This window comes from Salmo trutta, chromosome 10 (assembly GCF_901001165.1).
Source record: "Salmo trutta chromosome 10, fSalTru1.1, whole genome shotgun sequence".
NCBI lineage: Eukaryota > Metazoa > Chordata > Actinopteri > Salmoniformes > Salmonidae > Salmo > Salmo trutta.
In genome coordinates, this window is record NC_042966.1 from 9,849,322 (window position 1) to 9,864,635 (window position 15,314).

At 44.1% G+C, this 15,314-nt stretch overlaps 1 protein-coding gene across 2 annotated transcripts in view; it reads right to left on the reverse strand.

Annotated features, from left to right (window-relative positions):
* Positions 1-321, reverse strand: part of LOC115201074 (SRC kinase signaling inhibitor 1) — a 37,641-nt gene extending 37,320 nt beyond the window's left edge. For both annotated transcript variants that reach the window (XM_029764312.1, XM_029764313.1), the window contains exon 1: positions 141-321. In XM_029764312.1, coding sequence (XP_029620172.1) covers positions 141-227 — 87 coding nt within the window. In that variant the 5' untranslated portion in view covers positions 228-321. The remainder of the gene's footprint in view (positions 1-140) is intronic.
* Positions 322-15,314: the final 14,993 nt, after the last annotated feature.

Here is a 15,314-nt window from a genome sequence, read left to right on the forward strand (position 1 = left end):
CTTAAAGAATTTGATAAGCAACATAGTTTGTCACCATATCCTTTACACCAATTATTTCAGATCTATACCAAGTGAAAAGAGATCAGGGTAGATGCTGGAGTTTGATTCTGGCCATGGTGTTGAGAGTATCGAGATGTTACCTGCTGTTGGCGGCCACAGTTAGGTGAGCCCTGGCCCTGAGACATACAGGGGCTGGCCGGGTACTTCTGCTTCTTTTGGAGGTCCATGAAGGCTTCGCGCTGGCGCTCTATGTCAGCCTTGTGAAGGTTCGTAAGGGCCTCCAGGCTCTTGGCAGCGACGTCGTTGTGGCGTTGGCGGTCCCCCGAGGTGGGCGCCTGCCCCCCGTTGTTGTTGTCAGGGAAACGACGCGTGCCACCGTGGCCCAGGGTGTGGTACTCCCGCGGGAACTCGGCATCCCCAGCGGAGGCCTTGTGACCCTTTCTTCTCTCCCGACCTGAAGGGGTCAAAAGTGAGGAAACATGGGATTGGAGAGAGGAAGTGAAAGGTGAGAAAATGTGCTGTGGTTATACGTAGATTTAATAACAAATGCTAAATATTTGATATCGTCATTCGTTTTCCATAAAGGTAAATACAGGATAGATAATGCTGGCATATGTTGGGTGTTATAGGAGGAGATCAGTGGAAGCTGCTGAGGGGAGAACGGCTCATTACAATGGCTGAAACGAAGCTAATGGAATGGCATCGAACACCTGGAAACCGTGTTTAATGTATTTGATACCATTCCACTGATTCCGCTCCGGTCATTACCATGAGCGCGTCCTCCCCAATTAAGGTGCCACCAACCTCCTGTGGAGGAGCTGTATGGAGAGATAGGAGTCTCTGAGCCATCTGACATGTACGTATGATCCAGTCATTGGCTACCGATAATCCCCGAGCCAAAGGAAATCTCATTCAGCTACACAACACACACACATATACATACACACACAAACAATGTATATCTATAGCCCCAACAGCTGAAGCATCTGCCAAAGCCCACAACAGTCAAGCCTATCTTGTTGGGGCCTCAAGGGGACACGACTGTCACAGGGTGAGGTCACAAATCTTGGCGATGACAGCAAGTTTGTCACCCATGCGTGTCAGGACCATTCTGTGTTAGAAGCCGTGATTGGTTGTGAGCTGTTCCTTCAGAGCGCCACCATGTGGCCGTGGAGATGTATAGCTTGAATAAATTGAGCGAGGACGGTCAGGAGCTAAATGAGCTGCCTAGGGAAACCCAGTCAATGCCCCTTTTCAGAACATCCATAGTAACTAGATCTGCTGGCTAGGCGGTACCAGACCGTAGAAAACAGCTTTTCCACTGTCTCCCGTGAACTGAATGGGCAGATCATGAGAGAGAGAGAGAGAGAGAGAGAGAGAGAGAGAGAGAGAGAGACACAGAGACAGACACAGAGAGAGACACAGAGAGAGACACAGAGAGAGACACAGAGAGAGACACAGAGAGAGACACAGAGACACAGAGAGAGACACAGAGACACAGAGACACAGAGAGAGACACAGAGACACAGAGAGAGACACAGAGACACAGAGAGAGACACAGAGAGACAGAGAGACAGAGAGACAGCGAGACAGAGAGACAGAGAGACAGAGAGACAGAGAAGGCACGTGAAGTCCCACACACACAGGCTCTTACGACACAAACTCTCCGTCTGCAAAAGCAGCTGGGCATCCAGAATTGGACGCAATACAGTCCACCAATTAACTCATAAATAAAGGAGAAAATGGTCAGCATCAGATAACGTGATCAGCCATAGCAGTGCATGCGTCAATGCATTATTTCAAAATGTTCCACAAGGTCCCTTCACCACGCCTCATGCAACACGAGCCGTTAACCATTCAGTGTTGCACTCCCCTCTGTTTTGGCACGTCGGCCTACAGTAGCTAAACAGCTGACAGTACTGAATCCATACAGTAAATCAAATGTCTTATGACCACGCTGATAGAGGGATCCATATTGATTTTCTGCAGTTTAGCCCCATTACTTAGTCTGTGGAGGGGCAGCTCTATGTGTGATTATCTCAAGGGTTAGAGAGCCACAGCCACACAGATGTTAAGGTTCTCCGAACGCCACCCGTGTTCTCAAGGTAATACAGTCAAGGGCTGGTGCCCTGCACCCAGTTTAAAGGGTTAGTTCACTCAAAAACACTCTTTAGTATTTCGTTCATTAGTCCACAATTCCCCAAAATCGTGCATGTCAGCAGTCTATTTTCTTTTTATGTAGAAGACGTTCAGTACATAGCAATAACTGTGATGATGCTTATGTGGTGGATTAGGGCAGGGGTCCAGGGATTCCATGATGCAGCCATGACAGCAAAAGATCTGTTAGAGGAGACAGGGAAAATCTATCGGCGACTGAAGGCTTTCTAATGGAACATGTGTGAAGCCAAAGGCATATTTTCACATCGATTGGACAAAATAGTATTTACAGTTCTATTGTATTCTAAAGTGATGTTAATAGATGACATATTCACTTTCATTTGATATTCAAATTATATTAATATAACAAATGACATTTGCAATGAAACCAGTTCAATCCATCTATATACAAGGAACCTTGTACCTCCCGGTGCTTTTCCACCCCCTGACATGGCAGTATAACTCACAGCAGTGGGATTCTTAATGACCCGTCACCTCCAACACAGGTCCCATCCTCACCTGTTATTAGAAATGTTACGGGAACGTTAATTACACCATTAATACCGGTGACGAACATCCTTTTAATTTCTCCTACTCACACTGCTGAATCTTTTATGTAAAACGTGTCAGTGTAGGGGGAGGCCATCTCTCTCCTTCACCCCTCCTACTCTCCCTTCACTCCTCTACCTACCTCGTCCATAAAGTGTCATCATCCCGTCACAGTTTGTGAGGCGGCCAGAGATTCATCATCGGAGCGAGTGTTCATTAGAGTTAAAGCGGGAACTTAAGACGCGGTGAGTGATAGTCATTGCCCCGGGCGCCGTCGTATTTCAGCCGACCTGGAGTCTGGACAAATTCCAAATGGCTTTGGCTCAAGGCTGTGGCCAAACATTTCTCATTATGGGGCAAACACAACAACCTTGGTCGCTGCTGACATGGGATGTGTGACAGAGGCCTTTTTTAAAAAAATTTTTATGATTTCATCACACTGACTCCTGATTATTTCTGCTCAGCTCTGGGAGTGGCAAGTTTGTGTTCTGGCCAAGTTCTATCAAAATGATTTCATAGCTCCTTCCCTCCTTAAAGTAATCACTTCTTTCCTTCCTTGCCTCCTTTGCACCTTCCTCCCTATCCCTCCAACCTTCCTTCCTTCATTTACTCCCTCCCTAAGTTGGTCGATGGTCACTGATGTCAGCCATATTACTTTCACAACTTGATATCACACAGCTATCTCTGCTTTCTTACTGAACCATGGACGCACTAGCCTGGTCCCAGATTTGTCTGTGCTGTCTTGTCAAACGTTTGCAAGGCAGCACAAACAGATCTGGGACCAGGCTTCGACACACTGCTTCCTTCCACCCAACAGCTGTACTGCAAACAGTTAGCATTCAGTTAGCTCTTCCTGTTTTTGAAGAGCTTGGTTACTGGAAGAGCACGACTGACCCCTCAGAATAACACTGGAACACATAGGGGATTAAACCCTACTGACTCCACTATTTAATTCTAGTCAATGTGAATGGAGGGTTTGACATGTTGACCATTGGTAATGCAAATAGGAAAATAATAGATTATCAATGTTTTGGGTGCTGGGTCCTGAGCACAGGATATTGAAACAAATCTGTCATCAAGTACAGACAGTCGTGTTTGTCTGCATGTATTATTCAGAATTATGAAGAGCACGAAAATTGTGTGCATCCATTCAGGGACAAAATATTGAAATATATTGGCGCTCCATGAAAATTATATTATTTGAGTGTGTCCCTGTGCTCCCAGCAGAGGGAATTGGTTCTGCCAGAGATAAACATCTCACGATGAAAACTCAATGTCCTCCACACACATATATATGAGTGCGCACGTCGAACGCGCGCACACACACACACACACACACACACACACACACACACACACACACACACACACACACACACACACACACACACACACAAACAAACAAACACCACTGCAGATTCTCATTATTGTGCTCTCTCCTCCTCTCATTCTATTCCAATGGCCTCTGGCCCAAACCGTACATTCATAGCGTATACCACATTCTTTACTAAAGATCCCACTCATATCTTACAGTACAGTACCACAGTTTACCGCAGTCCATCAGCCGACAGCCTGTCACAGAGCTAAGCACATGACACCCTGGAATTACAATCAAGAACAGATTGTTCAGTGAAGTGTCACTGGGAGGACCTGAGACAAAGTTGTGACAGTTTGTCAGAGGAAACTGTAGATCAGTGATCATCAACAAGATTCAGCCGCGGGCTGATATTTTCTTGAGCGGATGGTCGAGGGGGCCGGAACATAAGTCCAGATCAATTGTAGACTGCAAATGGACCACAATTCAAACAGTTTCATAATATTTGACTAAAACATAATTGTTTCAAACCTTGCTTACATTTGTACTCGATCACGTCTCTTTATTATGCATAGGAATACATGGGAACCGTTTTTCCTAATTAAAATCAGTTTGGGCAGATTTTTGGCTTTTTTTTTTTTTTTTTATGTTGAAATGGTAATTACATAACGATGACGATATTCCATTGGATATCGTATGGACCTCAATTCACTTTATGACTATACCTTGGAGTATGTTTTGGAATATGTTTTCTACAGTACCTGTGCATAACTACTATGACAGCTGGTGCATGTCATTTTTAAGTTTTGACAATGCACACTGTGTTAACCATGGCCACAGTCATTTGCTATTGCGAACGTTGTCCCCGGCCAGGATCTATGCTCGGAAGTGAGGAGACTTTCTCTCCCTCTGGGTTCAGACACAGGTTCTTGCTGAGTGATGTGTGTCATTGACTGAAGGGCTGGATGAGTCATAGTCTGTGAGCTATTAACGCAGACTAATTAAGACTGGGATTCAGCCAGGCAGCTAGCTCTGTGAATGAGGGGCAACCAAGCGGCATTAGGGTGGAGCGTGTACACAATGTCATGAAGAAGGGTTTACTACAGGTTCAATAAGACAAATACGAGGAGTAGGCGTGATGAGAGAGGCCTACTCAGGGCATACAATACCTTATGGTACACAAATAACATAATGTATCTATATTGCATCCTTGGAGTGAGGAAAGTGCATTATTATGGAGCAGATGGGCTATTTAATTACCAGCCCTGCAGGGTTGAAGTATTGCTGGCTTCTTCTCTGCTTGCCAGTTAATTGATAAATGGATGTCATTCGTTAGCTACAAAGTTCAGTCATGGTCTCTGATTGGATCGCGACCAGGAGTGTTTCAGTCCTGCGAGACCCTAATCGAATAGCCCTGTTTTGGAGTCATAACACAAGCATACTACATCAGTATTATACACTATGCCAACCAAGGGAAACATTTTCTATGGATAGCACGTGTACCGTAAAGATCACTGCATGACGGCACTTATTTGGTTAATCTTCAGCAATTTGCTGAATCCACTCATTTTGCTTAAGCATAATTGCTTTGACTGCAAACGGGATGCACTCTGAGGCAATTCACACGGCAGCAATTCATAACTGGCAACATTTTACATAAATATTCAACAATGGTCATAAGTCAACTGCTACATGGAAAGTGAAGTAGGCTAAGCAATTAAAAAGACTGATGCGCAGAAGGAAAAGGAAGGCTAATGTGAAATTGATTCAGTCTGGCAGACAATTAAACAGAAAGAAATGTGTGTGTGTGTGTGGTCCACTAGGTCAGCTCTTCTTGGCGTCAGAGTTTCGATCACAACCAACCTGCTGTAGCCTCACGGTCAGACCGACGAAAGACCACAACCAGACCACACGGTTAGACCATACAGCCAGACCACAGCTAGAACATAGTGAGACCGTAGCCAGACCACAACCAGACCACACGGTTAGACCATACAGCCAGACCACAGCTAGAACATAGTGAGACCGTAGCCAGACCACAACCAGACCACACGGTTAGACCATACAGCCAGACCACAGCTAGAACATAGTGAGACCGTAGCCAGACCACAACCAGACCACACGGTTAGACCATACAGCCAGACCACAGCTAGAACATAGTGAGACCGTAGCCAGACCACAACCAGACCACACGGTTAGACCATACAGCCAGACCACAGCTAGAACATAGTGAGACCGTAGCCAGACCACAACCAGACCACACGGTTAGACCATACAGCCAGACCACAGCTAGAACATAGTGAGACCGTAGCCAGACCACAACCAGACCACACGGTTAGACCATACAGCCAGACCACAGCTAGAACATAGTGAGACCGTAGCCAGACCACAACCAGACCACACGGTTAGACCATACAGCCAGACCACAGCTAGAACATAGTGAGACCGTAGCCAGACCACAACCAGACCACACGGTTAGACCATACAGCCAGACCACAGCTAGAACATAGTGAGACCGTAGCCAGACCACAACCAGACCACACGGTTAGACCATACAGCCAGACCACAGCTAGAACATAGTGAGACCGTAGCCAGACCACAACCATACCACATGGTTAGACCATACAGCCAGACCACAGCTAGAACATAGTGAGACCATAGCCAGACCACAGCTAGAACATAGTGAGACCGTAGCCAGACCACAACCAGACCACATGGTTAGACCATACAGCCAGACCACAGCTAGAACATAGTGAGACCATAGCCAGACCACAGCTAGAACATAGTGAGACCGTAGCCAGACCACAACCAGACCACACGGTTAGACCATACAGCCAGACCACAGCTAGAACATAGTGAGACCGTAGCCAGACCACAACCAGACCACATGGTTAGACCATACAGCCAGACCACAGCTAGAACATAGTGAGACCGTAGCCAGACCACAACCCTATCAAAACCAGTCCAGAGACCACAACCAGACCAAAGACAGACCTCAGTCAGACCACAGCCAGACGACAACCAGACCACAGACAGACCGCAGTCAGACCACAGCCAGATGAGACAGACAACAACAATCAGACCAGCCCTACCCCCCTCATGTCAGCTTTGAAAAAATGCAGCATCTTGTAACTGGGAAATGACAGCTTTGAGAGTGTATCAAAAGGGTGGTCTATGTCTGTCAAGTTGACCTTAACTGCGGTGTATATGAGTATTCTGATAGGAACCTGGCTATAAATTACTATATGATGAACACATGTACTGAGAAATTAAGCCATCATAGCGAAAACATAATTAAGTGCTCTGCGAGATGGGTGACATTTGATCAAAGATACACAATTCTTTAAAAAATTTAAAGCTGGATCAAAGTGACAACGAAACGCAAATTCCCCCTCAATTTGGAGCTGACATTCTCTGCTGCAATAGTACACAGCCACTTCATTGAAAGTTGTTTTCAAGAAAAGAAAGCTCTAGATATCTGGGGATTTACAAACTGATATCAAACTGACATCAAAAGGATTCGGAAGTCTTAGATTCTCTAAGTCGGGGAATTTGGAAAATACATAAACTTCAAAAGCATCCAATTGATTTTGAGTCAGCAATATTCTCTCTGGGCTGTATAGACAAGCCCTTATATATCACCAAAGCTGAGGCTCTTTCCGATATACGAAGCAAAACCTCGAAGTATGCTAAAAATAAAGTAAGATATTATCATAAGCCATCCGCGTAAAAAGCCAGAGGGGTGCACGGCATAGTCCAACATGCTCATCAGAATTTCCCCCTTCAAAAATGGTCTACACGGCTATTTCACAACCAAATACAAGATTAATATATCATGCAAACGACATGACCATTTGCGTCTTGCTCTGACATGTCTTTTAGTTTACAACCTCATCCATATTCGTGGCTGCCCCAGCCACTTGAGAAATGGACTGGTATGAAGGCTAACTGTGCCATTTAAGAAGGTGAGACTGGCTAGTGCTCCACATGGTGTCTAATAGTCCATTAACTTATCAAGGTCAATCCGGGTTAAGGCTGATGTGCCTTGCCTGGCTGCCGCATACTTCTCTCCCTGGGCAGCAGAGCGGAGCACTGGAGGATTTGGGCTCCACCACACTTCGAGCATCCAGCCCCTCTCCCTCTGCTTCTCTTCCTGGGTTATGCAAAAGCCAGATAATCTTGGTGCATGCAGCTTGCAAGGAGAAGGTCTGCTACTGTATGCAGCTGAGCTGACTGCCCTGCATGGCTCATTTCAGCACCACTCATCCAGTCCACTGATGCAGAATTTGTCAATTATAGAGCAGCAGGAATGGATGGATCGTACCTGGCTGGTCCTGTGCCGGTGTATTCTTTGCAGAGACTCTACATGGCAGTGGAGTGTGTGTGTGGTGTGTGTGTGTGTATCGAGCGCCAATGAAGAGCTAAGGAGGAGTGCAAAGTGCAGTGCTGGAGATTGGAGGTAGGCAGGGTTTGTGACTGTGCTGCTGAGACTGTGTGTGTGTGTGTGTGTGTGTGTGTGTGTGTGTGTGTGTGTGTGTGTGTGTGTGTGTGTGTGTGTGTGTGTGTGTGTGTGTGTGTGTGTGTGTATGTATGTGTCTCTCTCTCTCTCTCTGTGAGTATAATCCTTTCCCCGTCTTCAGGGACAAGCTGCAAATCAGCCTCTTTTTTTCTCCCCTCTCCCTCTCTTCTCTCACTGTATCTCAGACTCGCAGATGAGCCTCCAGTACAATGATCCTCCCATGCCTCCACCTTTCGCCAGATAAGACAGGATGCAGAGAGCTGTCTCTCTCTCTCGCTCTCTCTATTAATGACTATAACTGTATCTTTCTCTCTCTTCCACTTTTCTTTTTGCTTTTCAACGCGTCTCGGTGTCCTCCTCGCTGTCGGCGCCGCAACGTCTCGCGTAGCTCGTGTACTCGATTAGACATCCACTCTTTTGTTGGATTTATACATGCGTGTTGTTTACACATCCACTGGTCCACTCCAAGGTGAAACACACATGCCCGTTCAATTAGGGATGTTTATGTATTCAGAGATGGTTTGTGAGTCCACATTTACGAAAGGGATGTTTACTTTGTATATACACATCCAGTCACTGTTGATGAGAACATATTTTTGGGGATGTTGGTTTACCGTCAATATTGCGTTTGTTTGTCTTGGTCGTCGACTCAAATATAATGCTAATAGATTTAAGAATGGTATTTGCCCACCCACTATTGTAGTGCGGTTACACAGCTAAGTATTGGGACAAATTATTATAATTTTTTTTTTTTTACATAGTTTGTATTTATTCTGGATCCCCATTAGTTCCTGCCAAGGCGGCAGCTACTCTTCCTGAGGTCCAATCACAGTTACACACAATGAAACAATACATAACACAACACATTATGACACACTGATAATGTGTTGTGATGTTGATACACAAGCACATCTAATTTGTGGTTCATCATGATTATGGGGGAGCGATAGAGCCTTAAGGTTGTAACAGAATCAAACTGGTAGAAGGTTTTAGCACTGTGTCAAAGGTTACATTTTTACCTATGTAGATATAGACAATGGATAACGGTGCTGTATTTGGACTCACGTGGTGCTTGTTTAACAAAAGGGAGAAAGTGTGGGTAGTAATGATATCCCCAATTCTATATTCAAACCAGATTCCCACCGATGTAAGGAGCAGTGAGGAACAGCGCAACTGGGCTGATTAGTGCAGACTGGTTTGGGATTCAGGCTGAAACCTGTGTTGCAGAAATGTAGAGGGACAGACTCACTTGTAAAGAGTAAAGGCAGGGTAAGGAACAAGCTTTTGCAGTGTGTGTGTGCGTGTGTGTGCGCATATGCATGCGCGTGTGCGCGCGCAGGCGCACTTGCACATTCATTTGCGAATGTGTGAGCAAAAACCCAAGTAAGCGCGATCTAATCAGCAAGCGCTTTCTTGCTCTTCCTCTCCACTCCCTCTCTGCCTCTCTCTTTCTCTTCCATACTCTTTCTTACCTACCTTTCAGGGTTTTTTTTTTTATCTCGTCAAAGGATTGCTGATAAGAGATTGCCATTGCCAATCAGTTTTGATCCATGCCACCCAATAATGAACCGATGCCTAAAGACCAGAACAGAAAAGGAACAGAAATAACAAGTGCTACGTCTTCTTGTCATTCAGGACAAAACATGACGTTTCACTGTCAGATATCAGGATTTCAGACGGGCCGAGCGTATAATCAACAAATGGGTAGTTACACATCCACGCTGTAATTTAGTAATCAGACTTCAGTCTCGGGTTTGTTTGCTTTCAGTCAACACATGTCAAATCATCAAACCTGCTTAGGAGTAAAGATTGGGTGGGGAAATGCCACATCTGTCACATACAAAATGTCGGAGAGGGAACCCTGAAGACGGATGTCTATTTCTGAACTCAGACACCAATCATGGCTCAATTTCCTCCATGACAATCCACTGTCAGTAAGACCAGTGTGAAAATAACCCCTTTGCCCCCATGTCTTGGCAGTCAAGGCTCAACCTAGCCTTCCACTGGGCATATATTATGGGAGCTTCGGCCATAAAGCTTTCAACCCTATAGTTTACACCCTGGGAATGGATTTGGGCCAAATCGGTATGGGAATTCAATACTGTTGTATCCAAAGGCATTCAGCTAAGAACCCTTTTCACAAGTCCAAATGTATCAATTTTCCCTGAGAGTTTCACTTTGGGAACTCTCACTCTCTCCAGCGGTATTGGTTATTGTGGGTTATATGTTTGAAGGTATGTGGTATATGTGCATATGTAAGTACACTGTACCAGTCAAAAGTTTGGACACCTACTCATTCAAGTTTAAAAATATATATTTTTACTATTTTCTACATTGTAGATAATAGTGAAGACATCAAAACTATGAAATAACACATATCGAATCATGTAGTAACCCAAAAAAGTGTTAAACAAATCAAAATATATTTTATATTTGAGATTCTTCAAAGTAGCCACCCTTTGCCTTGATGACAGCTTTGCACACGCTGGGCATTCTCTCAACCAGCTTCACCTGGAATGTTTTTCCAAATGTCTTGAAGGAGTTCCCACATGAGCTGAGCACTTGCTGGCTGCTTTTCCTTCCCTCTGCAGTCCAACTCATCCCAAACCATCCCAATTGTGGAGGCCAGCACTCCATCACTCTCCTTCTTGGTCAAATAGCCCTTACACAGCCTGGAGGTGTGTTTTTTGGTTACTACATGATTCCATATGTGTTATTTCATAGATTTGATGTCTTCACTATTATTCTACAATGTAGAAAATAGTAAAAATAAAGAAAAACCCTGGAATGAGTATGTGTCCAAACTGATACTGTATATGAATATAAAGAACCCCATATCTCCCTTCAGGGCTACATATATGTTACTTTAACCCTGGACACAGGGAGTAACTGGCTTTCTCTCCTACAGTATTCAATCTCATCTCTCCTACAGTTGACTGGCCTGAGTAATCATGAGGACTCAAAGTCATCTCACCTGCTGTGTGTGCTTGGTGTGAATGAGCTCTTTCAGGTCTATGCTTCAATGCCCTTCCTAGTGTTCTCTGTATCTCTGTGTGTTTCCTTGCCTCTGCCATCTCTCCCACTGTCAACCAGCTAGATCAAATGACACACGAACAGCGGTGTAAAGTAGTACTTTTACTTCACGACATTCCAAAAGAAAATAATGTACTTTTTACTCTTTACATTCTCATGACACCCAAAATTATTTGTTACATTTCGAATGCTTAGCAGGACAGGATAATGGTCCAATTCACACACTTATCAAGAGAACATCCCTGGTCATTTCTATTGCCTCTGATCTGGCAGACTCACTAAACACCCAAGCTTCATTTGTAAATGATGTCTGAGTGTTGGAGTGTACCTCTGGCTCCGTAAACAAAAAAACAAGAAAATTGTGCCATCTGGTTTGCTTATTGTAAGGAATTTGAAAAGATTTATACTTTTACTTTTGATACTTAAGCATATTTTAGCAATTACATTTACTTTTGATACTTAAGTATATATAAAACCAGGACTTTGACTTTTACTTGAGTCATTTTCTACTTTTGGTATCTTTTACTCAAGTATGAGAATTGGGTACTTTTTCCACCACTGCACAGGAAAACCTTATTTTCCCCGTTTCCGTGAGACAGACTCTTTCCTGTATCCCTTTTCTTCCTCGGTCAGTCACTTCTACTTTCCATGTATCTGATATCATGTTTGTTTATTCCGCGAGGCTTTTTAAAGAGTGAGCTTGACTCATTCAGAAAAGAACTTGACTCATTGTCACTACACATGAAGAGGCCAATTTCAGGCATTCAAGTCTGAGAAAACGCAACAGTACCTAGAAAACCTCTGTACAGGTCAAAGAAATGCTCTAAATACAAACCCATAACGTATGACAGACATTTATGGAACAACACAGGGCAATCTCTTCATTCAGTAAAAAAATCTCAACTCATGTATAAGGCAAAACTTCTTCAAAGACAGGAAATACTTTTTTGCCCACAGTAATACACGACCCATATATTTAATCTTAAATTTACTCTGACGTCCTTTCCACTCAGGCCAGCATAAGACAGCTTCCTGTTTAAAAATCAATATCAATTGTATATAAACTTCCTGTTTATTAATCAATAGTAGATAAAGTGAGGGCTGCCTTGATGTACAGCCCAAGGCAACATCTTCACGTGGAGTTCAGTAATACCAATCGAATGTCAGAGTGGGGATAATATCAACATCTTGACCGTAGAGCACAGCATGTGCATCCCATACCCCTATCCTCTTATTTCATTCTCTCTCTCTCTCTCTCTCTCTCTCTCTCTCTCTCTCTCTCTCTCTCTCTCTCTCTCTCTCTCTCTCTCTCTCTCTCTCAGCAAGTACTGTATGACCATCAACACTAAATCAATATCATCAACATCAATACCTAATTTTATTCCCATTTTGCCTGTGAAATATCCTTTCAAACCGCTGTAACACTTTATACATAAACTGTCCCATTCTTAAAAAACACAATTCAACCAACTGATAGTCTAAGCCACTGACATCCCACCTGCAACAGTATTTAAAATACAGCACGTCAATACAATGCTGTACATTTTAAAACATTTATCAATAATCATCATCTCGAAGGCGATGAAACACATGCACAAATAAGACTTCGAACCAGGAAATGAAACATTAGCATATCAATGAGAACACGAAAATACTCCAAAGAAATTCCCAAATCAGCTTCCATCCCCCAGGTAAACAGATCAAAGAGAACTTCCAGCCCCATTTGAGAGAAAGGCACTCGAGTTAAAAAAAATACCTGCAGTAACTACAGTATGCACGGAGATAGAGTTGACATGCCTGGGGATGAAGAATTGCCCATTCTGCACCACGACAGTCACACTTCTACACTGTCCTGTGTCGTGTTGGTACGGGATCCCTTCTCTTCACAGCTCTCCTTTTTCTCCTTTCACCCTGGTTTCTGCTCCTGTCATAGTATTTCTTCTTCTATTACTATTAGCTCTTCTTTCTTTCAATCCTCTTCTGCTCTTATCTTCATTCTTCTGTTTTCTCTGCATCCATATTTTGTCTCCGTTCAGTTTTTCTGGTACGGCCACACTGCACGGGAGAGTGTGTTAGGTATGGTTGTGACTGTGTCTGTTTCGGGTGGGTTGGCAGGGGTGGGTGGGTGGGTGTGTATGTGAAAGCCAGCGTGCTACAGAGCAGGAGAGCCTCTCCCCATGTCTTTTGCATGTCCACTGAATAAACTCATGTTTTATAAATGTGGACCCCTCCCCCAACACATTCTGCTTAAAGGAACAGTGGCCTTAAAAATCAGGGACTGATATCTGGTCCAAATGACCAGGGATGCTAGATTCAATCTAGGCATGTTATTTAATCGGATACTCTTCAGGAAGTGCGACTTGTAAGGGAATTATGTTCTTATGAGAAATGATTTTCAACCAATGATAACGTCCCAACTATGTATTTATCACCGACCACTATGTTTACCATTGGTTGAAGGCGTGACATTTGGGACAGTGTGCGGAGTCATCTCATACCTTTCTTTCTAGAGATGTGTCTGACGCTTTCACCAAACTTACTGACGGTTGCGATAAATAATGAACGAAGATGACGTGTCTCGACAAGAGCACTAAAAAGAGTCCCATGTGTGGGTTAGCATCTAGTATTCTGTACGGGTGTTCCAGATACGAAGTGGACACAAAGGATCTATAAGTAGTGCTATATCTGTGTGTGCAAGCGCTAGTGTGGTAGTATGATAATGGACACAGGACAGACACAGTCAAAGTAAATCCTGGGTCACCTTAGGCTGTAATTCAATCCAGTATTAAAGGCCATGAATTAATGAGAAGGTAGCAGTGTGTTTTCAGGGTGAGGAGTCCAGGGCTGGTATGCATCATATGCTGTATGACACAAGATAACACACACAACATGAAGGCTACCGTCCGTTGACCACAAAGTCCCATTTAGTTTGTTTGTTGCACACAAATTGATGCGTATGGCTTTTTAAGAAATGCATGCTTGTGTGTGTGTGTGTGTGTGTGTGTGTCTAGGTTTATGCCTGGGTGTGTGTCATGCAAGAGCCCCACGCTCTTCTCAATTTACATCAACAACATAGCTCAGGCAGTAGGAAGCTCTCTCATCCATTTACATGCAGATGATACAGTCTTATACTCAGCTGGCTCCTCCCCAGATGTTGTGTTAAATGCTCTACAACAAAGCTTTCTTCATGTCCAACAAGCTTTCTCTGCCCTTAACCTTGTTCTGAACACCTCCAAAACAAAGGTCATGTGGTTTGGTAAGAAGAATGCCCCTCTCTCCACATGTGTATTTACTACCTCTGAAGGTTTAGAGCTTGAGGTAGTCACCTCATTCAAGTACTTGGGAGTATGGCTAGATTGTACACTGTCCTTCTCTCAGCACATATCAAAGCTGCAGGCTAAAGTTAAATCTAGACTTGGTTTCCTCTATCGTAATCGCTCCCCTTTCATCCCAGTTGCCAAACTAACCCTGATTCATATGACCATCCTACCCATGCTAGATTACAGAGATGTAATTTATAGATCGGCAGGTGCTCTCGAGCGGCTAGATGTCCTTTACCATTCGGCCATCAGATTTGCCCCCAATGCTCCTTATAGGACACATCACTGCACTCTATACTCCTCATCTCTGTATACCCGTCGCAAGACCCACTGGTTGATGCTTATTTATAAAACTATCTTAGGCCTCACTCCCCCCCTATCTGAGATATCTACTGCAGCCCTCATCCTCCGCATACAACAC